General features: G+C 42.0%; 2 protein-coding genes across 2 annotated transcripts in view; one reads left to right on the top strand and one right to left on the bottom strand.

Annotated features, from left to right (window-relative positions):
• TEK (TEK receptor tyrosine kinase) overlaps positions 1–19,261 on the top strand; it is a 153,104-nt gene extending 133,843 nt beyond the window's left edge. The window contains exons 18-23 of the mRNA XM_040358613.1: positions 4,445–4,558; positions 4,889–4,959; positions 9,627–9,667; positions 13,739–13,835; positions 16,889–16,988; positions 18,930–19,261. Coding sequence (XP_040214547.1) covers positions 4,445–4,558; positions 4,889–4,959; positions 9,627–9,667; positions 13,739–13,835; positions 16,889–16,988; positions 18,930–19,004 — 498 coding nt within the window. The 3' untranslated portion in view covers positions 19,005–19,261. The remainder of the gene's footprint in view (positions 1–4,444; positions 4,559–4,888; positions 4,960–9,626; positions 9,668–13,738; positions 13,836–16,888; positions 16,989–18,929) is intronic.
• Positions 19,262–20,336: 1,075 nt separating this feature from the next.
• LOC120944825 (RNA exonuclease 1 homolog) overlaps positions 20,337–27,549 on the bottom strand; it is a 104,713-nt gene continuing 97,500 nt past the window's right edge. The window contains exon 16 of the mRNA XM_040358610.1: positions 20,337–21,152. Within this exon, the coding sequence (XP_040214544.1) occupies positions 21,064–21,152 (89 nt within the window). The 3' untranslated portion in view covers positions 20,337–21,063. The remainder of the gene's footprint in view (positions 21,153–27,549) is intronic.

Here is a 27,549-nt window from a genome sequence, read left to right as displayed (position 1 = left end):
ACAAGAGTCCGAGATAACGTTGCACTTTTTCTAACATTATAAAAAAAGGACCTATGTTTAATTAAGAATTTGAACAAAGTGTTGGTATATGGTCAATTTGGCCAATGTTCCTGAAAGACCCTGGAAGAGATCACTCCCTGATATTTAGCATTTCTATCAAAGCTGAACATCCACCTTTGCCACATACAGTTTATATATATATATGTATATATATATATATATATATATATATATATATATATATATATATACATACATACACACACACATAGTGGATATACAAAGTCTACACACCCCTGTTAAAATATCAGGTTTCTGTGATGTAAAAATAATTAGATAAAGATAAATAATTTCAGAACTTTTTCCACCTTTAATGTGACCTATAAACTGTACAACTCAGTTGAAAAACAAACTAAAATATTTTAGGTGGAGTGAAGTAAAAAAATAAATAAATAATGTTGTTGCATAAGTGTGCACACCCTCTTATAATTGGGGATGTAGCTGTGTTCAGATCACATTTAAACTCATGTTAAATAGGAGTCAGTACACACCTGGCATAATTTAAAGTGCCTCTGATTAACCCCAAATAAAGTTCAGCTATTCTAGGAGGTCTTTCCTGACATTTTCTTAGTCGCATTCCTATAGCAAAAGCCATGGTCTGCAGAGAGTTTCCAAAGCATCATTGTTAAAAGATGTCAGTTAGGAGAAGGGTACAAAATAATTTCCAAGGCATTAGATATACCCCTTCACACTGGGGCAGTGTTGTGCGCCTCTGCGTCCCTGCAGAGGCACTTTGCCGGCGGTATAGCCACGGTGCCCATTCATTTCAATGGGCAGGAGCAGTGGAGTAGCGGTAAACACACCGCTCCTTCACTGCTCCTCGTGGCTTTCACAATGGAGAAACAGCAGCGGCTTTTTCAGGGCGCTTTGCAGGCGAAATTTATAGTGTTATAGCACCAGCAAAGCACCCCAGTGTGAAAGGGGTCTAAGTGGAGAAAAAAATGGAACAACAGTGACATTACCAAGAACTGTACGTCCCTCCAAAATGTATGAAAAGACAAGAAGAAAACTGGTCAGGGAAGCTGCCAAGAGCCCCGCAGCAACATTAAAGAAGCTGCAGGAATATCTGGCAAGTACTGGCTGTGTGGTACATGTGACAACAATCTCCCATATTCTTCATATGTCTGGGCTATGGGGTAGAGTGGCAAGATGGAAGCATTTTCTTACGAAGAAAACATCCAAGATGGAAGCATTTTCTTACGAAGAAAAACATCCAAGCCTGACTAAATTTTGTAAAAACACATCTGAAGTCTTCCAAAAGCACGTGGGAAAATGTGTTATGGTCTGATGAAACCAAGGTTGAACTTTTTGGCCATAATTCCAAAAGATTTATTTGGCGCAAAAACAACACTGCACACCACTAAAAGAACACCATACACACAGTGAAGCATGGTGGTGGCAGCATCATGCTTTGGAACTGTTTTTCTTCAGCTGGAACAGGGGCCTTAAGCCGCGTACGCAAGACCGTTATTCATGTCATTGAAAAAAACTATGTTTTTCTCGACGTGATTCCTCTCAAGCCTGCCTTGCATACACACGATCATGGAAAAAATGCTTGAGCAAAGCGCAGTGACGTACAACATGTACGACGGCACCATAAAGGGGAAGTTCTATTCGAATGGCGCCACCCTTTGGGCTGCTTTTGCCGATTTCGTGTTACAGCGTGTTATTAAATGTTTGGTGAGAGACGATTCACGCTATTCAGTCTTCGTGCTTTTCTGTTACAGCGTGACGAATGTGCTATCTCCATTAAGAACGCTAGTTTTACCAGAACAAGCGGCCCCGTCCCATAACTTTCTTCTGAGCATGCGTAGTTTTTTCCCCCTCGTTAAAGCCTACACACAATCATGTGCAGGTTCTAAATTTTTACCGGACATTTTTCTCGTAGAGAAAAATGCTCTGGAGAATACACACCAATTGCATTTTTCTCGGAATGAAAAACAGTCGTGTGTACGCGGCATTAGTCAAGGTAGAGGGAATTATGAACAGTTCCAAATACCAGCCAATATTCGCAAAAAAAACGTCAGGCTTCTGCTAGAAAACTGAAAAAGAAGAGGAACTTTTTCTTCAGCATGACAACAACCCAAAGCATACATCCAAATAAACAAAGGAATGGCTTTACCAGAAGAATATTAAAGTTTTGGAATGGCCCAGCCAGAGCCCAGACCTGAATCACATTGAAAATCTGTGGGGTGATCTGAAGAGGCATGTGCACAGGAGATACCTTTGCTATCTGACAGATTTGGAATGTTTTTTCAAAGAAGAGTGGGCAAATATTGCCAAGCCAAAATGTGCCATGCCGATACAATCCTACCCAAAAAGACTGAGTGCTGTAATAAAATCAAAAGGGTGTGCACACTTATGCAACCATATTATTTATTTTTTTTTATTTTTACTTCCCATCACCTAAAAGATTTATTTGTTGTTCAACTTATAGGTCACATTAACCAGTTTATAGGTAACATTAACCAGTTAAGGACCAGCTGCGGCAGGTTGGCTCCCCTAAGCAAATCGCCGTAGCTGTATGTCGGCTGCTTTAAAAGTACTAGGGGGCGCTCACGCAGCAACGATGGAGCCGATGCACATGCCCGGCGGCTGCAATGTCCGCCGGGCAACAGCGATCGCTCCCGAGAGAGACAGAACGGAGATCTGTCAATGTACAAACAGGTCTCCATTTTGTCAGGGGAGAGGAGACAGATCTGCTATACATAGTTGTTATGAACAGCGATCGGTCTCCTCCTCCAGGCAGTCCCATCCCCCCACAGTGAGAAACACTCCCTAGGACACACATTTAACCCCTTGATCGCCCCCTAGTGTTAATCCTTACCAGTGGCGGCCGGTGCTCAAAATTTTTGAGGGGGCGCAAACAAACTAAAAAAATCCTGAAAAAAAACATCAATTGCAGCCACTGTACCAAACGCAGCCACTGCGCCCATCAAACACAACCACTGTGCCCATCAAATGCAGCCACTGTGCCCATCAAATTCTCCTACTGTGCCCCAAGTGCTGTCACTGTGCCCCAAATGTTTCCACTGTGCCCCAAGTGCTGCCACTGTGCCCCAAAAATTGCCACTGTGTCAATCAGGTGACAGGTAACACAGACCAAGTGCACCTGCTGGGCTAAGAGGCGGTCCAATGTTAAGAAAGTGAATTCCTTCACTTTCCTAACATACAGCTGAGTTAGAAGTGAACGCACAGCGTTGTGCTCACTTCTCACATTTTTGGGCGCCTATTAATCAGGTGCATCCAAAAAACACCCCCACCACTGTAATTCAGGCCCGAAACGGGGCCCGACACCTGAGTAGGGGGTGTCAGCAGCGACCATAGATAGATTCATGCAATGCATGAATTTATCTATGGTAATTGGAGAGTGACAGGAGAGGGGGGTGACGCTCCTGCGCCCTTTATGGACACACCGCTGCTGACCCCTACCCTGCCAATGACATTTATACAGTAATCAGTGGCTATTTCTGATCACTGTATAAATGTCAGTGGTCCCAAAAAAGTGTCAAAAGTGTCTGATCTGTCCGCCGCAATGTCCCAGTCCCGCTAAAAATCACTGATCACCGCCATTACTAGTAAAAAAAAAATAATAATAAAAATTCCATATATCTATCCCTTATTTTGTAAATGCTATAACTTTTGCGTAAACCAATCAATATACACTTATTGCAATTTACCAAAAAAATGTAAAATAATACATATCGGCCTAAATTGAGGAAGAAATTTGTTTATTTTTTAATTTTTGGGGATATTTATTATAGCAAAAAGTAAAAAATATATTTTTTTTCTCAAAATTGGTGGTCTTTGTTTATAGCGCAAAAAATAAAAACCGCAGAGGTGATCAAATACCCCCAAAAGAAAGCTCTATTTGTGGGGAAAAAAAGGACATAAATTTTGTTTAGGCACAACGTCACACAACCGCGCAATTGTCAGTTAAAGCGACACAGTGCTGTATCGCAAAAAATGGCCAGGTCATTAAGGGGGCAAATCCTTTCGGTCCTTAAGTATTTAAAGGTGGACACAGTTCAGAAATGGTTTATCTCATGTTTCTGCATAACAGAAACCTGACATTTTAACAGGAGAGTGTATACTTTTTATATCCACTGTATATATACCTATATAATGATATTAATATTCATTGTATAATGTGTCCTTCACTAGGGACATGGAAGGTACACTTTTGAAAAGTGTTAAAAATATCATCAAAGTACATGAAACAGACCTGACCAATGCCATCCTCATTAAAGTAATGCGTGCATTTCAATTACATGTATAATTTTCATTTAAATATAGTCATCTTTTCTACATACAGTGTAGATGAGTTACTGTTCTTTTCTTTATTTGATGTATCAGGTAATCATTACATTTTGTCTTTTGCTAGTTCATACATCGAGATTTAGCAGCCAGAAATATTTTGGTTGGTGAAAGCTACAATGCAAAAATTGCTGATTTTGGGTTATCACGGGGACAAGAGGTGTATGTAAAAAAGACAATGGTAAGTATCTTTAAAGTTCATTTTTTTAACCTAAAAAAGCTTAATAATATTATTACATGCACATTATTTATTCTGTAAAGTTAACCCTTCCTGTGTTATACACAAACTAATTTAGAGAGATTAATACAATCATTGGATATTATAGCAATGTTCTATCTGAGGTGAAGTGTAACTATAAATTGGCTTTGAGAGAGTTTCAACCAGATATGCTATAGTTCAAGGATAGGGGCATTTGAAAATAATATACCCCCCTCTTGTACTATACTTTATATTTCCCCTAAAGCAAGATGTATATGCATGGCATACTATATTTGATAATTTTTTGTTTAGGGACGGCTCCCGGTTCGATGGATGGCAATTGAATCTTTGAACTACAGTGTTTATACAACAAACAGTGATGTGTGAGTACATTTAATTGTAATTCTTTTTTAACAATCAAAGGTGCTTTATTGTTGTCATGCAGGGTAAACACAGTATACCAAAGGACATAAAACAGAACGTTTTAAGTAAATACATTTAGGCAAGTGAATAGAGGTATCGTGAACATTACATACAGTAACTTGACAAACACCATTGTCACAGATATAGAGAGAGGAAGATTACTGTGAAAGACTCACCTGGGACAGAGGCCTTTGGAGGGGACTGAATGCTAGCCTCTTGCGTTGCGATCATGGGCCCTGGCATTTGGGGGAACGGTGCTCTTTGTGAGCTGTATGCCTGGGACCCTGTATATGCCATTAGAGTGACTGATTCATACTGTTGGGACATACAGTGTAAGGAGATGCTAATGCCATCTGTTTGTTCTCTGTGCTAATTGATCCTGCTATTGTGTGAAGATGTCCTGTATTTACACTTATGATAGTGTGTATTGTATAGCAGGTGAGCGAGGAGACATGATGTCTACCCTGAAAGGTCATATCTATGAGTCGCCTAGTCTGGGTAAATTATTAGTTAATTAGCTCATGTTAATTTATGTTCTGGTTACCTCCTCTTTAAACTGTATATAAGGTTGTATTCTTGGTTCTATTAAACACTCCATGTTCAGCAGACAAACAAGTCTCGTCTTGTTGTGTGCTTGTGAGCAGCTGGAATATCTGATATCTATATCCAGACTGATAGGAAGCGGTATATGACGAAAGCACTCAAGCGGAGTGTGGGACATTCCGTTACATTGGTGATCAGCAGTGGGACGCTTCCTGCAGTCTGGGACATCCAACCTCCACTTGGATCCAAGGTTTGGATAGTAGGAGAGGAGAGGTACAGATACCAGCCGCCATGGAAGAGGAATTCGGAAGGAGGTTGCGAGAGAAGCAGATACAGCACAGAGGACCAGTATCAGAGCAGGTCCTGCTGGGATGGTTTGATTCTATTTGCTGCAAACTCTGGAAGGAAGCGCTAGCCCGTGAGCAGCGACACCAGGGAAAAGTTCTCCCCTCCAACCGGGAAAGGTAATGGTCGCAGTATGGATTGCGGGTGCTGTTGTTGGGAGAAAAACTGCACAAGGAACAGACAGCTGAATTAAGCAGGCTGGTCTGGGCAGAGATACAGCTGGATGAGAGCTACAGAGCCCTTCGATGGCATTTATCCAAAGCATGTCCCTGGATAGCGGATGACAGCCCAACGGAAGGCTTAAGCTACGGCGGCCTGGGACTGTTGTATGTGAAGCTGACAGGGGACTCAAACTTTGGGAGTGATTTGGAGTGGCAGTTAGATGAAATCATGGATTTCAGAGAAGGGCTACTGAACATCTCGGAAGTGCACTGGGCACTGGAAGATATAGAGTTTCTGGCCGTTCAGGAATGGGAGCTGGAGTTGGCTGCTAGACTCTGCTCAGCGCCAGGGCTGGGCTCCCTTTGCCTGGGACTATCAGGAAATACCAGTGGACAACTCTGAAATCCTGGCTGAAGAGTCGGCAATGTGGCAGAGTAACAGTGTGCTTTGCCAACCTGCCCCCACAGCTATGGACGCGGAGGTCTTATGGCGGATGCAGCAAGTGCTGACTGACCTTGATGATCCTGTTTCTGCATGGGATGATCTTGGATGGAGGAATGTGCCTGTCCAGCAGTATGCCAGAGAATCGGCAGTGAAAAATCTGGATATTGCCATCCCCAAAGATGAAGTGCTGACAGCAGGGCAGAGTACTGCTAACCTCTGCCCAGCACCGATAGCATCTTCTGGGTTCCACGGACAGGAGATAGTGAACCTCTATCCCCAGACCCCATTTGCAGAGACAGGGGATTTGATAGACTTTTCTGCTGAGGAAAAACAACTTGATGAGCCTCCAGCAGAAGAGCTGGTATCAGGGCCACACTTCACCTTTGCTCTGCCCATCACCAACAGCAGTATCTGTGAAGTTGCAAGGAACTTCCCAGCTAAAGCGCTGGTCACCTGACAGAGGGTTCAAGACCTCTGCCCCACCCCTGTGGCAGTTCTGGAGGCTCAGGGTGAGAAGGTGGCCATCACTTCCCAACAGTCGATACAGGGGGAGAAGGGAGAGGAGGTGTTCATCGTCCCTTCCCAACAGTTGGCCAGTTGGATATTTAATGATCAGGACATGGCAGATCTGCCTGTCAGTGTTCTGATTCAGCACAGATCAGTGTACAGTGAAGGAAGCTTGTCTGGTTGGATGGATGGGGTTGGTGGATGGGATGAATGCGGTGAATGCAGTGGGTGGATGGGATGGATGGATGGGGTGGGTGAATATATGGAATGGGTGGATGGATAGATGGATGGGGTGGGTGGATGGATTGGATGAATGGATGCGGTGGCTGGATGGATGCAGTGGATGGATGGATGCGGTGGATGGAATGGGTGGGTGGATGGATGCATGGAATGGGTGGGTGGATGGATGGATGGAATGAATGGATGGGATGGATGCGGTGGGTGGATGAATGCAGTGGATGGATGGGGTGGGTGGATGGATGGATGAAGTGGATGGAATGCATGGAATGGGTGGGTGGAAGGATGCGATGGATGGATGGAATGGATGGATGGGGTGGGTGGAATGGATGCGATGGATGGAATGGGTGGATGGATGGAATGGATGGATGGGGTGGGTGGATGCAATGGGTGGATGCATGCGGTGGATCGATGGGATGGGTGGATGAATGGGATGGATGGATGGATAGGGTGGGTGGATGAATGGGGTGGGGTGGGTGGAATGGACGCGATGGATGGATGGAGCAATGAAGGAGATATTTAATGATCAGGAGAATGTAGATCTGCCTGTTAGTGTTCTGATCCAGCACAGATCAGTGTACAGTGAAGCTTGTCTGGATGGATGGATGGGGTTGGTGGATGGGATGAATGCGGTGGATGCAGTGGGTGGATGGGATGGATGGATGGGGTGGGTGAATATATGGAATGGGTGGATGGATAGATGGATGCGGTGGATGGGGTGGGTGGATGGATGGATGGGATGAATGGATGCGGTGGGTGGATGGATGCAGTGGATGGATGGATGCGGTGGATGGAATGGGTGGGTGGATGGATGCATGGAATGGGTGGGTGGATGGATGGATGGAATGAATGGATGGGATGGATGCGGTGGGTGGATGAATGCAGTGGATAGATGGGGTGGGTGGATGGATGGATGAAGTGGATGGAATGCATGGAATGGGTGGGTGAAAGGATGCGATGGATGGATGGAATGGATGCGATGGATGGAATGGGTGGATGGATGGGGTGGGTGGATGCAATGAGTGGATGGATGCGGTGGATGGATGGGATGGGTGGATGAATGGGATGGATGGATGGATAGGGTGGGTGGATGAATGGGGTGGGGTGGGTGGAATGGACGCGATGGATGGATGGAGCAATGAAGGAGATATTTAATGATCAGGAGAATGTAGATCTGCCTGTTAGTGTTCTGATCCAGCACAGATCAGTGTACAGTGAAGGAAGCTTGTCTTCCCCTCCTCCTGTCTTCCCAGCACAATGTCACCATGCCATCCAGTATGATCTGATCCCCCTGTCAAGGAGAAGCTTTAATCTCTGCTCTCAGACTGGGAGTAAATTCAGCTGGATGAGAAGAGAGGAGAGGACAACCTGAACAACTACCATAACATTATCCACTGGGTGCCAGGCTGCCCCTCCCCCTACCTGCCACACATTTAACACTAGCAGCCCCATCCAGATGTACTGTCCCCGGGAAATGTGCTAAATGCTTCTCAGCCCTTTACTGCACTCCCCCCAGATCCACTAAACAAAGTACACAGGCAACTGCTGCAAGTTCTGAGAGCACAACACAAGTGTTCTCTGCTTAATTACCTGCTAGAAGCTTCAGTGAGATGTCCCGATCACCGCCCGAATCCTCTCCTCCTGTTCAGACCAGCCAGGATGAGTCAATCAGAAAACCGGAAGTGATTGGCTGGTCCGATAAAAGCACCGCCCTAAGTCCTATGGACCAGCCAATCACTAACCACCAGCAGGACACATCCAGCAAAAAGTGGTAGTGAGAGTGCAGAGCTTTGCGCTCCATGGGCAGTATAAAAGCCAGCCGATAGATTTGCTTGCCCAATCACATGATTGCGATGACGTAATGCTTCCCATAGCACCTCTGTGGCCGGCGCTCCACCCCCCCCCATACACACAGACACTTATAGGGACATGTTCTAAAAAATATATATTCTTTATTTTTTCATTATTTTAGATGAGTAGCTTTGGGGGGCCGGCGCCCCTGCGCCCCCTATGGATGGCCCGCCACTGGTGTTCACTTCATGAAAGTCTGATTTATACATACAGGGTTCATTTTGCTTGCTTTAGAACTGCACTTTACGCTTAGCTCCTTTCACTGTCATACTAAATAAGGGTTGCTAAATGGTGTACTTCAAGCAGTTGCAGATCATCAAGATCATCCAAACTAATAATTATCAAAAATCAACCCAATGCCATTGTATTTTGTTAGCATTATTTTCAATATTGATATTTTAATGTAATTGCTTTAATAGATCATCTTCTAAATGGATGTTGCATAAACAAGATGTGCAGTACATACATTTTACATGATGATTTTACATATTTTTTTTTATTTGACCAACAATCTTCATGTGTTTTCTTTCTTTTATAGATGGTCATTTGGCGTTTTATTATGGGAAATTGTCAGTTTGGGTAGGTATAACAGCTTTAACACAGCACAAGGCTACCTGAAAGTAAAAATAGATAGTTTTTACATGTATATGCTTTGTATTTTTATAGTTGCATAACATTCTGTATGTCATAGTTTTAGTTAAAATGTGTTGCAGTAGCGATATACTATCTATAGCAGTGGTTCTCAACCTCACTCCTCAAGTACCCCCAACAGGCCATGTTTTGGAATTTCTTTTAGATGAAATTGCTGTCCAAAATACCAAGCCATTGACTCAGCTTTAAAGCACCTGTGCAAGATAAAAGAAAACCTGCAAACATGGCCTGTTGGGATTACTTGAGGACTGAGGTTGAGAACCACTGATCTAGAGTTGTGGCCAAAAGTTTTGAGAATGACACAAATATTAGTTTTCACAAAGTTTGCTGCTAAACTGCTTTTAGATCTTTGTTTCAGTTGTTTCTGTGATGTAGTGAAATATAATTACACACACTTCATACGTTTCAAAGGCTTTTATCGACAATTACATGACATTTATGCAAAGAGTCAGTATTTGCAGTGTTGGCTCTTCTTTTTCAGGACCTCTGCAATTCGTCTGGGCATGCTCTCAATCAACTTCTGGGCCAATTTCTGACTGATAGCAACCCATTCTTTCATAATCACTTCTTGGAGTTTGTCAGAATTTGTGGGTTTTTGTTTGTCAACCCGCCTCTTGAGGATTGACCACAAGTTCTCAATGGGATTAAGATCTGGGGAGTTTCCAGGCCATGGACCCAAAATGTCAACGTTTTGGTCCCTGAGCCACTTAGTTATCACTTTTGCCTTATGGCACGGTGCTCCATCGTGCTGGAAAATGCATTGTTCTTCACCAAACTGTTGTTGGATTGTTGGAAGAAGTTGCTGTTGGAGGGTGTTTTGGTACCATTCTTTATTCATGGCTGTGTTTTTGGGCAAAATTGTGAGTGAGCCCACTCCCTTGGATGAGAAGCAACCCCACACATGAATGAACAATCGGAAAGAGGCTTCATCGGAGAATATGACTTTGCCCCAGTCCTCAGCAGTCCATTCACCATATTTTCTGCAGAAGATCAATCTGTCCCTGATGTTTTTTTTTGGAGAGAAGTGGCTTCTTTGCTGCCCTTCTTTTTTTTTTTTGCTTTTTTGCTGCCCTTCTTGACACCAGGCCATCTTCCAAAAGTCTTCGCCTCACTGTGCGTGCAGATGCGCTCATACCTGCCTGCTGCCAATCCTGAGCAAGCTCTGCACTGGTGGCACTCCGATCCCGCAGCTGAATCCTCTTTAGGAGACGGTCCTGGCGCTTGCTGGACTTTCTTGGGCACCCTGAAGCCTTCTTCACAAATGCAGTGGAAATGTTTTTATGGGATTAAGTTACTTTTCATGGCAAAGAGGAACTTTGCAATTAATTGCAATTCGTCTGATCACTCTTCATACCATTCTGGAGTATATGCAATTTCCCATCTCAAAAACGGAGGCAGCAGACTCTGTGAAAATTAGTATTTGTGTCATTCTCAAAACTTTTGGCCATGGCTGTATAGTGATAGACCATTAGGGAGATTTACTAAAACTGGTGCGCTCAAAATCTGGTGCAGCTGTGCATGGTAGCCAATAAGCTTCTAACTTCAGCTTGTTCAATTAAGCTTTGACAATAAAACCTGTAAGCTGATTGGTTTCTATGCAGAGATGCACCAGATTTTGCACTTTCCAGCTTTACTAAATAAACCACAGAGTGGAGACCACACAGATTTTACCTTACAGTATTTGTTTTGAGCAAATAGTTTAAACAAGTGACTCCCATCTCATCTTGTGACTAGTGGAACCCCCTTTTTTCCAGCTAAAGTCTATTAGTACCTATTAATCAGACATATGCAGTTGTTAGAAAGTATCCTGGCCCATTGGCATATACAAAACTGTATTTTCAGAATCACACCCCATTTCAGTGGCTTTCAAATTAGGATTATTACCTGTCTATTTTAAAACCCTACATTCCTACTAACACTCTTTTGTTGATTTGCTGCCACATTTTATCTCACTGTTATATTGCATGACCCAACATAACGTTTTAAATCAAGGCCAAATAGGTATAGAATGTTAAAATGATTTGAATCCATAGTATAGTAACTGTAAGCTGCTTAGGTACCAAGATAGAAAAAGCAGCCCCATAACATCATACTTCCTCCATCACACACATTTGGGTTATGGATATAGTGTATGGGTGTTGCTAGCAAACTTGGGATGGACAGCACTACTTAGAGCAATGGCTTTCCTAATTGTAACCCTGCATGATCACCACACTTTCAAATTGGTAGATTCATGAACACAAATGTTATCAAGTGCAAGAGATGCCAACAGATTTTTCTCCATCACACTAAGCTTTAGTCTCCTTTTTGAAAACTGTACTGTATACTTGCACTAATCTCTTTAGAACACGTATGCTTGCGAAGAGTTTAAACAGTGTACATTTCCATTTCTACTCTGCCTGATGGGAGCCCTAGTTTTCAGAAATATGTTTGTGATTCTTTTCATTCTTACGAGTTTTAACAACTCTTTATGAGAGGCATTCTGAAATCTACATTGATTAGGCTATATCGCCCACCAACATTCTGCTGGAATGAGCTGTGTGACCTGATGCCTAACATATCAAGTAGCTGAATGACAGGCGACATCGTCCGGTTAAAAAAAAAAAAATGTCCGACATTTGCGCCACGGGTATGGCAGCCCTGTTGGACGAGCATGATGAAAAGCCAGCAGTCGACCAGCTCCTGATCAGCGCTCTCAGCCAATGGCTGAAAGCGCTGATCAGAATGTTCTGGCCGGGGGGGGGGGACACCCCCCCCTGTCAGAACACAACAGCTCATGAGGGAAGGTCGTTGTACTAACATTGGATTGACAGTTTTTTTTTCATTCAATCAGCTGGGTTGAACGGAAATAAACATATAGGGCCAGATTCTGGTACATTTACGGCGGCGTAACGTATCGCATTTACGTTACACCGCCGCAAGTTTTACGGGCAAGTGCTTGATTCACAAAGCACTTGCCTGTAAAGTTATGGCGGCGTAGCGTAAATCCCTCCGGCGCAAGCCCGCCTAATTCAAATTATCCGGGTAGGGGGTGTGGATCATTTAAATTAGGCGCGTTCCTGCGCCGAATGTACTGCGCATGCTCCGTTTTGAAATTTCCCTCCGTGCTTTGTGCGAAATGACGTCGCAACAACATCATTTTTTGAACTTCGACGTGCGTTACGTCCTTTCCTATTCACGGACGACTTACGCAAAAAAAAAATTGAAATTCGACGCGGGAATGACGGCCATACTTTAACATGGCACGCCACCAAACAGCAGCTTTAACTATACGCCAGGAAAAGCCGACTAGCGACGACGTAAGAGAATGCGACGTACCTTCGTGAATCCCTGGAAAAAGCTAATTAGCATACCCGACGCGGAAAACGACGCAAACTCCACCCAGCGAGCGCCAAAATATTACACCTACGATCCCAAGGCGTACGAAGCCGTACGCCTGTCGGATGGAAGCCAAAAGCCGTCGTATCTTGGTTTGAGGATTCAAACTAAAGATACGACGCGGCAAATTTGAAAGTACGCCGGAGTATCAGTAGATACTCCGGCGTACTCCTTCTGTGAATCTGGCCCATAGTGTATACCAGGCTTTATTGTCAAAGCTTAATTGAACAAGGTAAAGTTTGAAGCTAATTGCCAACCATGCACAGCGGCACCATATTCTGAGTGATCCAGTTTTAGTAAATCCCCTCCAGTGTGTCCTATTTGGAAATAAGACTTGTTATATAATTAACATTTATAAGGAATTGCAGACAAATCCTATGTTTGTTTGTTTTTTTTGTTTTTGCTTGAGCATATATTTTTTTCTTGCTTTTACACGTTGTGATAAATAAGACTTTCCTACATATTTTATGTATATAAAGTAAACAGATCACCAATGGAAATTATTAAAATTATTAAGGAAAAAGCTAAAGCAGAATGTTTAGTAGACCCAGAGATTTTCCATAGTGGATCTAAAGTGCTGATATTATATATCTATTAACAGAACCTGTTTCCTACATGCAGGTGGGACTCCATATTGTGGCATGACATGTGCAGAACTCTATGAGAAGTTACCTCAAGGGTACAGACTTGAAAAACCTCTCAACTGCGATGATGAAGTGTAAGAAAAACATAAAATTCTGAGCCTTGATTTATAAGTTATTTCTTACTGTAAATGTGTTCATTTCTGCAAATCCCATTTTACTACAGCATGGTTTCAAGAACCCCTAAAATCACTATTTGCATCTAAACCAGCAAAAATACCACAGTAGAACAAATCTTGCTGGGAAAAATAGTCTTAATGGTGTTCTTATTTCTTTAACTACTAGGTTTCTCCTCCTCAGCATGTTATAAAATTTGTCAACCAGAAAAAAATATACACTTCAATAATTAAATAGGATATTTTCAAAGAATGTCAGTTTCTTTGCCATCTCAGGTTCAAAATATTATGAATCACTATTCCGCTTAAAGCAGAGTTCCATTTGTTTTTTAGTTTATTAAAATTCAGGCTGTGATGTGCCCCAGAAGATTGCAGAGAGGGAGGAGCCGTTTAGGGGGAGAGGAGGAGTCGCCTAGGTGGCCAAGAGACAGAAGTAGGAAGTGAGGCAGGAAGTCCCTCTCAAAACAAGGTACCCACTCCCCCACCAAAAAAAAATATGACATGCCAAATGTAGCATGTAAGGGGGTGAGGAGTGCTTAAAGCGGGAGCTCCATTTTTGGGTGGAACTCCGCTTTAATAAGCATGCAGATTAGGAAATTCAAATGCATACCTGTTGTGGCTCTGTGACCCTGAAGTACTTTGGGTGCTGAAACCTCTGGATCAGCACGACACCTTCCATATTTCCTCAATAAGTTTTGGTCATATGTCACTTATCTCCAAGACCAGTTTATACCGAAGAACTGGAATCTGCTTTTAAAATTATACATCACAAATAGTCACCATTCTTACTAAAAGAAATGCCACTAATTAATCACTCAGTCAGCACCTCAAAATTTGACGTTGATGTTTAGAACTGGTCACCATATTTACCTTCTTGCATTCAGATGTGCAAATTAGAATTCAATTTCTCAAGCATTATTCTGCTAAATAGTGTGCTGACACTTATTGGTGAAATGGATAAGTAGTGGGTGTGGACAATACATGTACAAAGATTTAGCCAGTTCCAATCCATCATAAATCCTATCACAAAAGAGTATATTCTATCCACACTGGCTTTTGTTGAACTTGGTAATAGGATGCAGCTCAAATTTGTTTTTTTCGTAAGGATGCTTTTAGACGTTGAGCAGGGTTTTAGTTCTAGTAGATATTTTCTTTGCACTGCAAAGGTATTTCATATACCTTTTTTTTTTTTACTTTCTTTAAATGTGAAAAAAAAAAATGAAAAAAGAAAACGTTTTAATATGATGATGAAAAAAATGAAACGATAGAAAAGTCAGCAGAAACAATATAGCTAAGGGGGAGAGGAAGAAGGATTCAATTCAGGCTAAGAGGTTGTGTGGGTTAATGTGGGATTAAATAGCAGCATATTGTATTTATTTTTTACTGGTAGTGTTGCTCTGCCCCCCAAAGCACCTTGTCCCCCCCAAGTAAATGAGTATGGGGTACTAGTCCTGTGTAAATGAAGACAGGAGGCAGTTTTTCACAAGGCCTTTATTAAAAAAAACTATTTATAAAAAAAAAATGTCCCCCAGTGTAGATCCATAGTCAAGCACAAAGAACACCAGTGACTGACCTGAAAAAGAACATTAAAAAAAGGGGGGGGTGGGATATGGGGGCCCCTTGTTAAAGGAGGCTTCCAGATTCGGATAAGCCCTCTGCCCGCAGACTCCCATGAGCAAGGTTGTGGGGAAGAGGCCCCTGTCCCCATCAACATGAGTACAAGGGGATTTGGGGAGGGGCCCTGCCCCAAAGCACCTCCTATGTTGAGGGAATGTGGCCTGCCATGTTTTTTTTTTAATTTTGGCGTGGGAGTTACCCTCAAAATCCATACCAGACCCAAAGGGCCTGGTATGGATTGGGAGGACCCCACAGTGTTTTTTTTCTTAATTTTTTATTGCCAGCAATTCTTTTTACATTCAGCTGTCAACGGGGGAACCCACCTTATCAGTTGTTAACCACTTGCCGACCAGGTCATGCCGATATACGTCGGCAGAATGGCTCTCCTGCACATAATTATGTACCTGTACATCTGTCCATAAAAGCAGGATAGTGGCTGCTCCCGAACAACCATGTTGTTTACTGGCTTTGAAGGATGCCAGAGGCTGGGACCACTACTTATTTACCGCATGCATTTATTTATGTCCCTCTGTGAATTGAGTTTATCATCTTTTCATGCGGTATTCACTGTGTTTTTCTGTGTTTTGTGGTAAATACAGCAAAATGGTATAGTGAATTGACAGTTTCAAGATTGCATGCGATATTTAGGCAAAATGTGTCTGGACACTTACATACCGCATGTTATCTGGTTCTCAGAATGGAGTCCATTGTTTATCTGACAGTCCCAAACAATGTATTGAACACCGTTCAGAAGCTCTGCAGCCACTGTTGTTACCTAGTTATATGTAGTTAGTCTGGTTGAAAAAAGACACAAGACTACGCATGCTCAGGAACGAAAGAATACATACAAAACTATTCAACACATTACAACACTTCTAACGTTGTATTCTGTCATACGAAAATTTTCGTATTGTGAGTATCCTCTTCACTTTCGACACAAGACTAGCATGCCACAAAAAATGGACATTTGGTCATCCGAAAATCTAAGCGTGTGTACGAGTCTTAAGTCCAAGCTGTTATTTTCACATTTGGCAAGAGCAGCAGGGAGAAAGGGACAGGGTGTGTGTCCTGTGCATTTTATTGATGTTTTCTGGGAACATGTTACACACCCTTATTCCACAACTGGTTAATAACACTAATTTGGCAATTGTATAGATCCGAAATCGCTATATAACGTTATGTTCCTCTTATGTAAGATATACTCTGACACTATCATTTAAGGCATTTACTAGCATTTCCAAGGCGTAGGCTCTTACAACCAAAGATCTATCAATGATTTTGGCTAACCTTTCATATATTTTGTAAAATCCATTCATTTTCAATGGCTAACACAGAAAAATACATGTGTAACCAATATGAAAAATAATCTGTAATTTTTTTTCAAATATATTTTGAAGGCATGATCTTATGCGGCAATGCTGGCGAGAGAAGCCATATGAACGACCGTCATTTGCCAAAATTCTGATGTCTCTGACGCAAATGCTAGAGGAAAGAAAGGTAAATACAAATTCAAAAGTGTAGATAAAGTACACATCTAAAAAAAAAAAAAAAAAAAATGTATCACGTTAGTTTTAATGTATACTACAGTTTGTCATTTTCTGCGTATGTGGCAAAAACCCATTGTAGCTCATCATTCGGCTAAACAAAACAACAGACTATGAACAGATGCTTGTTAGCCATAGAGCTTGTGACATTGGTAACGTTCTTTGAGCTTGTTTTGATCATCTTAGCACACTGCTGAAATCATTCAGAATTGATAGGTGTATTTAACCTGTAGTTGACCTGCATTTAATCAGGTTTGTATTCCCATAGACTTGTGCGGGGGTGCAAAACACTTTTAACAAAAGTCCATTAAGCCCCTAAAGTGGTTGTAATTGGTTTACATAATCCAATAGTTTATGGTCAGAATAGAAATGTTTGTAGACACTCCAACAACCCGGTCCACAATTCCCCAGCCAAGCTTTCTTGGAAGAAAATCATTCCATTCTAGGCACTTTGTCGTTTCCCTCAAGACAGTAAGCACCCACAGTCCTCCTCTTCCTCTCTTTAATGCACACAAGGCTGCAGAACAAGCTTTTATTAGGTTTAGCTGTCTGGCGCTGAATGTCTATCTTACATATTCCAATTTAATATGAAGTGTCAATTTAAAGCGACACTAAAGTTAAATGTGTTTTTTTTTTTTTTTTTTTTTAAATAACAAACATGTTATACTTACCTCCACTGTGTGGCTAGTTTTGCACACAGTGGGCTAGATTCAGATAGGTGAGCGGATCTTTAGATTTACGTTACGCCGCCGCAAGTTTTTGAGGCAAGTGGTTTATTCAGAAAGCACTTGCCTGTAAACTTGCGGCGGCGTATCGTAAATCCCCCAGCGGAATTCAAATTCCGCGGCTAGGGGGCGTGTAAAATTTAAATCAGGCGCATCCATGCGCCGTCCATAAAATTTCCCAGCGTGCATTGCTCTAAATGAAGTCGCTAGGACGTCATTGGTTTCGACGTGAACGTAAATTACGTCCATTCGTATTCGCGAACGACTTATGCAAACGACGTAAAAAATTCGAAACTCGGCGCGGGAACGACGGCAATACTTAACATAGGATACGCCGCATATAGCAGGGGTAACTATACGCCGGAAAAAGCCGAACGCAAACGACGTCATTTGCATATTCCTCGCGTATACAAACGGAAGCGCCACCTAGCGGCCAGCGTGAAATTGCAGCCTAAGATCCGACGGTGTAAGTCACTTACACCTGTCGGATCTTAGGGATATCTATGCGTAACCTGATTCTATGAATCAGGTGCATAGATACGACCGGCAGAACTCAGAGATACGATGGCGTATCAGGAGATACACTGTCGTATCTCTTTCTGAATCTGCCCCAGTGTCCCTGCTCAAAAGTCTTCTGGGGTCCCTCGGAGGCTGTCATGGCTCCCCCTCCGCAAGAGATTTCCACCTTCATGCGAGCGAGCTCGCATGGTGGAAAGCTCTTGTGGGCGTGCTCCCGTGATACAGCGGTGGGCATAGCTGCCGACTGTATCACTCGGCTCGGCCCTGCCCCCCCCCCGGCACGCCGCATCATTGGATGTGATTGACAGCAGCACCAGCCAATGGCTGCGCTGCCATCAATCTGTCCAGCCTAGCCAATCAACGGCCAGGCTGGGAACCGAAGAGGATGATGGGGACGAGCACAGGACTTTCGAGGGGTGAGGTAAGTAAAACGGGGGCTCGGGGGGGGGCGGTGCGGTCAGATGTTTTTTCGCCTTAATGCATAGAATGCATTAAAGGTGAAAAAACATTTACCTTTACAACCCCTTTAAAGGATAGGTCCATCTTACTATAGAAGATAACAATTTCACCAGTTTTATTTTTAAACAGTTAATTGCTTTTTAATAGTTTATAAATTGCTATATATATTTGTGAATACTTTATTTTTGCAGACCTATGTGAATACAACACTATACGAGAAGTTTGCCTATGCCGGCATAGATTGCTCAGCCGAAGAAGCTGCATAACGACCAGTGCCTCAACTGAAACAGGATTTGGGTGTGCAATATTGTGTTTTGTCTGACAATGTCTCTAGAATATATTTTTTGTACTACACCTGTAAATTTTTTTATAGAGCTGTGTAAATAGGTTTTCTTTTCAAATTAACTAAAATGCATAGTAACTCGTGGTAATAGGAAAAATATTGTATTAGTGATACAACTTTTCTGTTACAGCTAACACTATAGATTATGTTTATAATTATTAAAGAATTACACAAAAACTGCATCTGTGGCAATACTTCTATAGCTGAAAGGAATAAGACTATTCACACTAACAGAAACAAAATTATTATAGTGGTATAAAATAATGCCATGAAGATATAGTCTATAATAACAGCATGAAAGCCATTACTAGCTTTGACCTACACAGTTGCTGGATTTTGCAACTTGAAGAGCAAGGCAGGACAAGCAGCCATAGTAACATCACAAGTGGTGCAAGTCAAGATTCCTCTTCATTACTCAAATTCTATCTGAAGCTTGTATTTTTATTTTTATTTCAGTCTAATGTGAAATAACTAACTGATGGGCATGGGTGTCCGCTGAAATTTTTTCATAGGGGGGCGCTTCGGCAGCGGCGATACACAGTCGCATTTTACCCTTTCTTCGAACCTCTAGCGCGGGTTAAAAGCGCGCCCCCCACGTTAAAATGTAAAAACACCCCACTGTGCCCCCTGCATCTTTCAATATCTCTTTGTCACTACTGTGTACCCCTCTCCACAACTGCACCTCTGGACCCCTTTACATTACACAGCACCCCACAGCTCTGGACCCCTTTACATTACACAGCACCCTACATCACTGGACCCCTTTACATTACACATCACCCCTTTCCCTTGACTGAAACACTACACTATATTTATTTCAGGTCAAAAAGAGGAACCTTTTGGAATTAGGGACAAATGGATTTGATTCCAGAAGAGGGACAGGCACTCTAAATAAGGGACAACTAGAGGGGAGCGCTGCAGTCACTGCTTAAATCGGCCCCAGGGCCAGTTCAGACCTGCTCCTGGCTCTCCCTGGCGATTCCAGGGGGGGGGGCAAACGACCCCCCTTGCCCTATGGAGCGGATGCCCATGCTGATGGGCAGGTGTTATACCACAAACAATGAGAATTCAACTTTCCCTTTGTGACCTTATCTCATGAACCCTAAAACAATGCAAAAAAAGCAAATATTTATTTATTTTTTCCTTCCAGGGTTAAGGGCTCATTCACACCAGAACATGTTATGCTGCAATGGCCATGTTAATCTATTTTTGATACCCATTGTGGTGTGCTGTAGTAAACATTCTATTCAAAATAAAATAGTCTGAATTGCACCATCAAGCACAAAAATGTGGGGATGGCTGCATTTTCACAGCTTAACACACAGAACACCATACAGCGTGCTGCATTACAGCACATGTACATTTTGAAGATGCGTTAAGGCGTGATTCACAATGAGTGGCACAACAACACAAATGGTGTCAATGGACCCCAAGGCAGTTTTGCATTGTATTTAAAATGTGCCAGAAGTCATCCCGACATACCAGGGAGGGATCAGATAGACTAGTATTCAACAAAAGCCTTCTACTGGGCATTGTTTACTAGAGTTTGTCCAGGTGTAATCTATTATACCATAGTCCAAATAAATTCACACATGCTTAAATATTTATTTTGAAATCGGGAGCAGTTATTGTCTTTCACTGGTAGCATACTTTCCATCAAAGCTGCTACAGCACCCCTGCATTTCTCATTTAGGTACAATTTCCAAAAAAAAAAAAAAAAGTAGCTTAAAGCTCCAGCTACTAAAAACATGAAGATCAATTTTGAGTAAGCAGATTGAGAAAGCAGCAGTTGAAATGTTCATACAGCATCTAGGTCAGGGAAGGGAAGAGGATGCAAGGAGACAAAACAAGTGCTAGTTCAAAGCTCACAGATAAACAATTTAAAGATATCAGCAGAATAGGCATATCAAAAATGTTGACAATGATAGTATACAGAAGGTACATAAGTGCTTTTAATTTTTAAATAAACAGATGTAGAATTTCTATCGCCGCCCTTTTGTGTCCTCTTTTACTTTCCAGAGCATTAACTCCATGCATGCAGTAGCATCTTCAACAGAATCATGACCAGCAACTAAAGTAGAAGGGGAAAAAAAAAAAAAAAAAAGCAGTTAGCTAGCTGTAGATGATGTGTCAAAATGTAGTACTACTAAAAAAATATTTCATGCTGGGGTTCATTAGAAAGAGCGTGTGCGTGCACAGTTTCTTTGTGCATGTGCAGCATTCTTTGGCAGCAATTTGAGATAGAAGTCTCACCTTTCCCAGCATGAATAATACACATCGATGACCAGCATTAAAAAAGGGATCCTTAAAAAGGAAACAAATCTTGCCCCTCTTCAATATTTGTCATTTGTCAAAACATTACATTTTTTGTTTTTTAAAAAGCTACAATTAGAATCTTTATTGTCCATTATACCAACGGTGATATATTAGGCAACACTGGGACTAGCTCAAGCAGTGGTTCTCCCTACCTACCTACCTACCTCCCCCCCCCCCAAAAAAAAACAACAACACATACTGGATTAAAAAAAAGTCAGATTCCCACTGTTCATACCCCTCATTGTACAGTACAATGACCATATTAAAAAAAGAGTGAAAATTCCAGCAAAGATCCTTCCTTGAAAGATTTTAGGTTGCCATTGATGAAAGGTGAGCAGCCTGGCTGTCACGGTGATCCAATGGCTTCATTACTTTGCCAAATTGCTAACCTGGTAAGCAGAGAGTTTGCCTGCTGCTTACTGGTTGCTGGTCAGCAACTCAAAAGTGAGGTTGTAAATAGCTATGCAGCTAACATTTTTAGAAGCAGGAGAAACAACCCCCATGTTTCTTACTGCATAGATTTACTTTAGGTCCTGTGTAGATTGCTTTTGGTGGACCAATGCAATTTTGATATAGGCAAAACCAGATTTGTGAAGTTTAATAGAAAAAAAAAAACAGTTTTGGCGCACCACTTTGCACCTGAAATCGGTCTTGTTAAAATTCACGTTTCTCTATATCCCAGAAATTATAAGAAATAAATAGACCAAGCACATTACATAGTATGCAAGTCATGAATGCTACACTTCTGCTGAAATCTAGTCATTAAGAGCTAATAAATACTCTTTGAAAAGCACTGCTCTGGCTTCCAGTGTTTCACATTTTACCAATTGCTTTTGTGACTAGTGCTAAGGCAGATCTAGCAAATTAGTAGTCCTACCTAAACGGTTACTCTGTGCTTCCACAAAAAATAAAAGGGAAACCAATATGGTAGTTATTTCAGTTTGAGGTTAATCATGTTTTTTTTAAATTGCTTGCAAAAGAGGACGCTGGTAAAGACTAATGGATGCCTGAAATCATTGCAACAGCCTGTGATGAACAGACATTTTTCTTTTGTATCATACTCTGTGCTGGGGTAGGAGACTCCCAAAGACCCTGACCTTTAGGTAGTTTGACATTGGTATGGTAATACACAACCTAATGGAATACATAATGATCCCAGGCAGTGGGAGACAAGCAGAGCTTGCCCTTTTGGGTGGATCTACAATCAGGGGACATAGTTTATTTTTTAATAAAAGTAATTGTTAAAAACTGCCTCCAGTCTTAATGTTTGATTTTTTTTTAAATAGGTAGGGGTACAACGAGGGGGAGGGGGGTTTCCAGATTCCGATAAGCCCCCTGCCCTCAGATCCCCACAACCACCATCCAGGGTGGTCAGAAAGAGGCCCTTGTCCCCCAAGGACAAGGTGTTTTTTTTGGGGTGGGGGGCTCCAAAGCACCCCACCCATGTTGAGGGCATGTGGCCTGGTATGGTCCAGGATAGTTGGGGCGCTCACTCACCCCCCCCCCCTCTTTACTGTCCTGCCAAACTGCATGCTCAGATAAGGTTTTTTTTTTTTTTTGGCCAGGGGGTTCCTTTGAAAATCCATCCCAGACATAAAGGGACTGGTATGGTTGGGGGGCACGCGTTTGTCTTCTCATTTTATCAGCTGACCGGTTGTTAAGGATGCAGCAGCTGCCCACTTCTTAACAACCGGATGCTCAGTTTTTTTTCCCCTCAACAAAAACACACACCTCAAACCACATAGGTGTGAACCTAGCTTTATAGTTTAAAATTCTTGTAAAAGTACAGTGATTGTTGTGTGAATACTCTCACATTCTATGAAGTCTACGAAGGTGAACAGAGGATACGTAATGGTTGATGTGATTAAACAGCTCAATTTGTTGAACCTTGAAGATCAGTCATGATACCATAATTTTTTGTATGTAGAAAGCTTACATTAAAAGTAATGTGCTACTAAAGTTTTTGAAAACTGAGCTTTGTATTAATTGTTTTGAATTCTACCTTCTTTGTACTCAATAGGAAAAGTTAGGGTTTTAACTTCCTTCCTTCCCCTAACCTGCCTCCACTTCTAAGTAAACATAGTATATGCCAGACCGAAAAGCAGATTTCATTCTTGTGCAGTTCAATCTATAGTCCAACTACCATTGAAAAACCACAAACTCATAAAAAACATTGATATTCCCCATCATGGCATTTCTTCTCAATTATGCAAGCCTAAACACACATTAGATGGCAATTTTGTTTTCCTGAACCAGATTACAATGAGACAGTCTTTGTAATATGAAAAGGTATATACTGTATTTGCTGGCATATAAGACTACCTTTTACACTTAAAAAAACAGGCCAAAAAGCAGGAGTTGTCTTATACGCCAGGTCAGGATGCCTGCTGGATGTGCGGTAATACTGTATGTTGCTTCATCTACATACAGTATATACCGCTTAGCCAATCTCAGTGACCGATGTATTCAAATGAATACAGAGCCTGCTCGGATTGGCTTTGAGAGTCAGAGATGTGGGCTGATGATGTTACAATCCAAGCAGGCTTTGTATTCATTAAAAGAATACATCACTCGTTGTGATTGGCTCCAGCAAGATGGAAGAAGAATATGGCTCCAGAAGGAAGAAATATGAAGAGTCGGAAGCCTCGGATTAGGGGGTCGTCTTATACACCGGAAAATACAGTATTTTTTTTTTTGGTTTATGGATAGCATTGTGTAGTGCTTATAGATTCCAGAGCCGATTTACTAAGGAAGCGGAGCAAACATTACAGCAAATGTTGGTAAAAAAAGTTCTGCGAACTGAGGAATTAAAAATTTACCCACCATATTTATTCCAAAAGCTTAAAAATGCCTACATGGACCAAATATATGTTCTTGAATATGTGAACACATTCCCATGAACAAACTCCCTCTGAACAGTGTGGGATGTCCATGATGGACGTCCCTGGTGATCCCGAGCCAGTCTCTCTATTCCCCCACCCCCCCCCCCTCTCTTGTCCTTGCCTCGTCTTTCCTTTTGCTTCCTTCCCTTTGTTCTCCTTTTGTCTTGATGGGACTCTGCTCCCCTCTCTTGGTTTTTACATGACCTTTTTGCATAGTTGTCTGCTACTTAATATGTTGAGGTTTATGCTTACTAGCTACATGGAGCTTTCCTGGATGTCCCTTTTCTGGTGTTCATATTCATTAGGTTTGAATACTGATGATTTTCCACCCTGTATTTGCACCGCATAAGTCTTACTGTAACCATGTCAGTTCTAGCCCCTGCATGCGGATCTGGTGCTTTCCCTTGTTACTTTATTTTAAATAAAACATGATTGAACCAGAAGCTATGGACACATGACACACCAGTACCCAATTCTTCTTTTGCTGGACTGTGGAGTGGGAGGGTCCTGCCACAACACTCCCCAGTGACATGGACAATTCTCTGAGAGCCCTGAATATGCCCTTTCTGCCTCAAAGGCTACCGTCCTATGAAACTTCAGCACTGTAAAACTGTTAGCCTTCCCCTCCATCTAAGCCAATACAATCAAAGTTGAAAAGAGAGTTTTCTAAGGAAGTGACTCCTCTGTGCTTCAACAAAATGGCTACCTCCAGCATGATGAAGCAGGCGCAATGCTGGAGAATTTTCAGCACACCCTGCTGCCATAATAATAATTAATGTGGAATGTATGTTCTTTTGTTTACCCTTAACAGTTTGAGAATGGTTACTGTTAAAGTTCCGGTTTTAAATTTCTTCCTTCCATGACTGGGTTTTTAAAGCGAACAGAGCGTCTCATTTACCAGCATTCACTTTTCAAAAATTGCGAAGATAAAGCAGAAAATGCAGCTCGACAACCTTGTGCAAGAATATTAGTACACTTTAATAATACAGTATTTCACTCACAAGTTATGTAGTTGCACATATAGAAAAGCCTGTAAAGCAGGGATCATTAGTAGCCCTCTGTGGTCAGTAGCAAGGTTGCATTTGAGGAAGCTCCAAACACATATGGAAGCAGAGCACCCACCAGGTGTTCCAATACAGCAACATATTCATAGCTCCGCTACAGTGGTAGCAACCTAGCTCTGGGTTTCAGGGGTTCCTCCCCCTTTAAAAAGCAGATATTACCATCAATGTAAGTTTTATAGAGCCTCCAAGCTTCATGAGCAGTCTTCACGAGAACCCCCCCCCCCCAAAAAAAAACTCATGAAACTTATTTCCTAAAGATAATCAGTAACAGTGCCTTAGTCAGTCATACCAAATACTGTGGATAAATACAAAACATATGTATATAGAAAATTAAAAACCCAACAACAGAAACATGGTAATTACATAGTAGGCAAGTTTCAAAAAAGACATTGCTGGACAATATTATGTCAGTATTACATTGTATATCCCTGTATGTTGAGGTCATTCAGGTGCTTATCTAAATAGTTTTTTGAAACAATCGATGCCCGCTGAAACCACCGCCTGTGGAAGAGAATTCCACATCCTTGCTGCTCTTACAGTAAAGAACCCTCTACGCAGTTTGAGGTTAAAACCTCTTCTCTTCTAATTTTAGTGAGTGGCCACATGTCTTGTTAAGCTTCCTTCCGCAAAAAAAGTTTTATCCCCATTGTGGGATCACCAGTATGTCATTCGTAAATTGAAATCATATCCCCTCTCAAGCACTGAATAAGTTCAGTGCTCACAAGCTTCCTTCACAACCTATATCCTCCAGACCCTTTATTAGCTTTGTTGCCTTTCTTTGCAATTGCTCCATTTCCAGTACATCCTTCCAGAGTACTGGTGCCCAGAACTTGACAGCATACTCCAGGGGAGGCCGAACCAAAGTATTGCAGAGTGGGAGAGCTTTTACTTTATCCCTGGAGTTAATCCCCTTTTAAAATGCATGCCAATATTCTGTTTGCTTTGTTAGCAGCAGCTTGGCATTGCATGCTATTGCTGAGCCTATCTACTACTAGGAACCCCCAGGTCCTTTTCCATCCTAGATTTGCCCAGAGGGTCACCCTCTAGTGAGTAGACTGCATTCGTATTTTTGCCACCCAAATGCATTTTACTACATTAAAACCTCATTTGTCAAGTAGTTGCCCACTCCATTAATTTGTTAGGATCTTCTTGCAAGGTTTCCACATCCTGCGGAGAAGTTATGGCCCTGCTTAGCTTAGTGTTGTCCGCAAATACAGAGATTGAGCCGTTTACCCCATCCTCCAGGTCATTTATGAACAAATTAAACAGGATTGGTCCCAGCACAAAACCCCTCCACTTCCCACCCCTGACCATTCCCCATTTATCACCACCCTCTGAACTCGCCCTTTTAGCCAGTTTTCAATCCACGTACTCACCCTATGGTCCATGCCAATGGACCGTACTTTGTACAGTAAACGTATGAGGAACGGTGTCAAATGCTTTTGAAAAATCAAGATGGACCACGTCTACGGGCTTTCCTTTATCTAGATAGCAGCTCATCTCCTCATAGAAGGCCAATAGATTGGTTTGGCAAGAACGATTCTTCATGAATCCATGCGGATTACTGCTAATGATACAGTTTTCATTTCTAAAATCTTGTATATAGTTCCTCACCATCCAAGAGCTTGCATACTATTGAGGTTAGGCCAACTCGTCTAATTCCCAGGGATGTATTTTGGTCCTTTTTAAATTATTAGCGCTACATTGGCTTTTCTCAAATCAGCTGGTACCATTCCAGTCAGTAGACGGTCACTAAAAATTAGGAACAATGGTCTGGCAATTACTTGACCGAGTTCCCCATGTACCCTCGGGTGCAAGCCATCTGATCCCAGCGATTTATTAAATTTTAAGTTTCCCAAGTCTATCCTCTGCTAGCCATGAGGACAAACACTGTAGTTTTGGTTGAGGGCCCCCCCCCACCCGCCAATTCCCTTGTGAAGAATGGGAGGAGAATAATAAATTAAATACCTCTGCCATTTCCCCATTCTTAGTAACCAGATGTCCTTCCTCATTATTTATGGGACCAATATGGTCTGTCCTTTTTACTGTTTATATACTTTTTGGGGATTTTTTTTTTTTGCTCCAATGTGCTATGCGTCTTTCATGTTCTATCTTAGCTACTCTAATTGCACCCTTACATCTCTTGTTGCATTCTTTGTAAAGTCTTCTCCTTTGCTTTATATGCATTTTTACATTAGCGTTAAGC

Source organism: Rana temporaria, chromosome 1, assembly GCF_905171775.1.
Source record: "Rana temporaria chromosome 1, aRanTem1.1, whole genome shotgun sequence".
NCBI lineage: Eukaryota > Metazoa > Chordata > Amphibia > Anura > Ranidae > Rana > Rana temporaria.
This window is presented reverse-complemented; position numbering and strand designations above follow the sequence as displayed.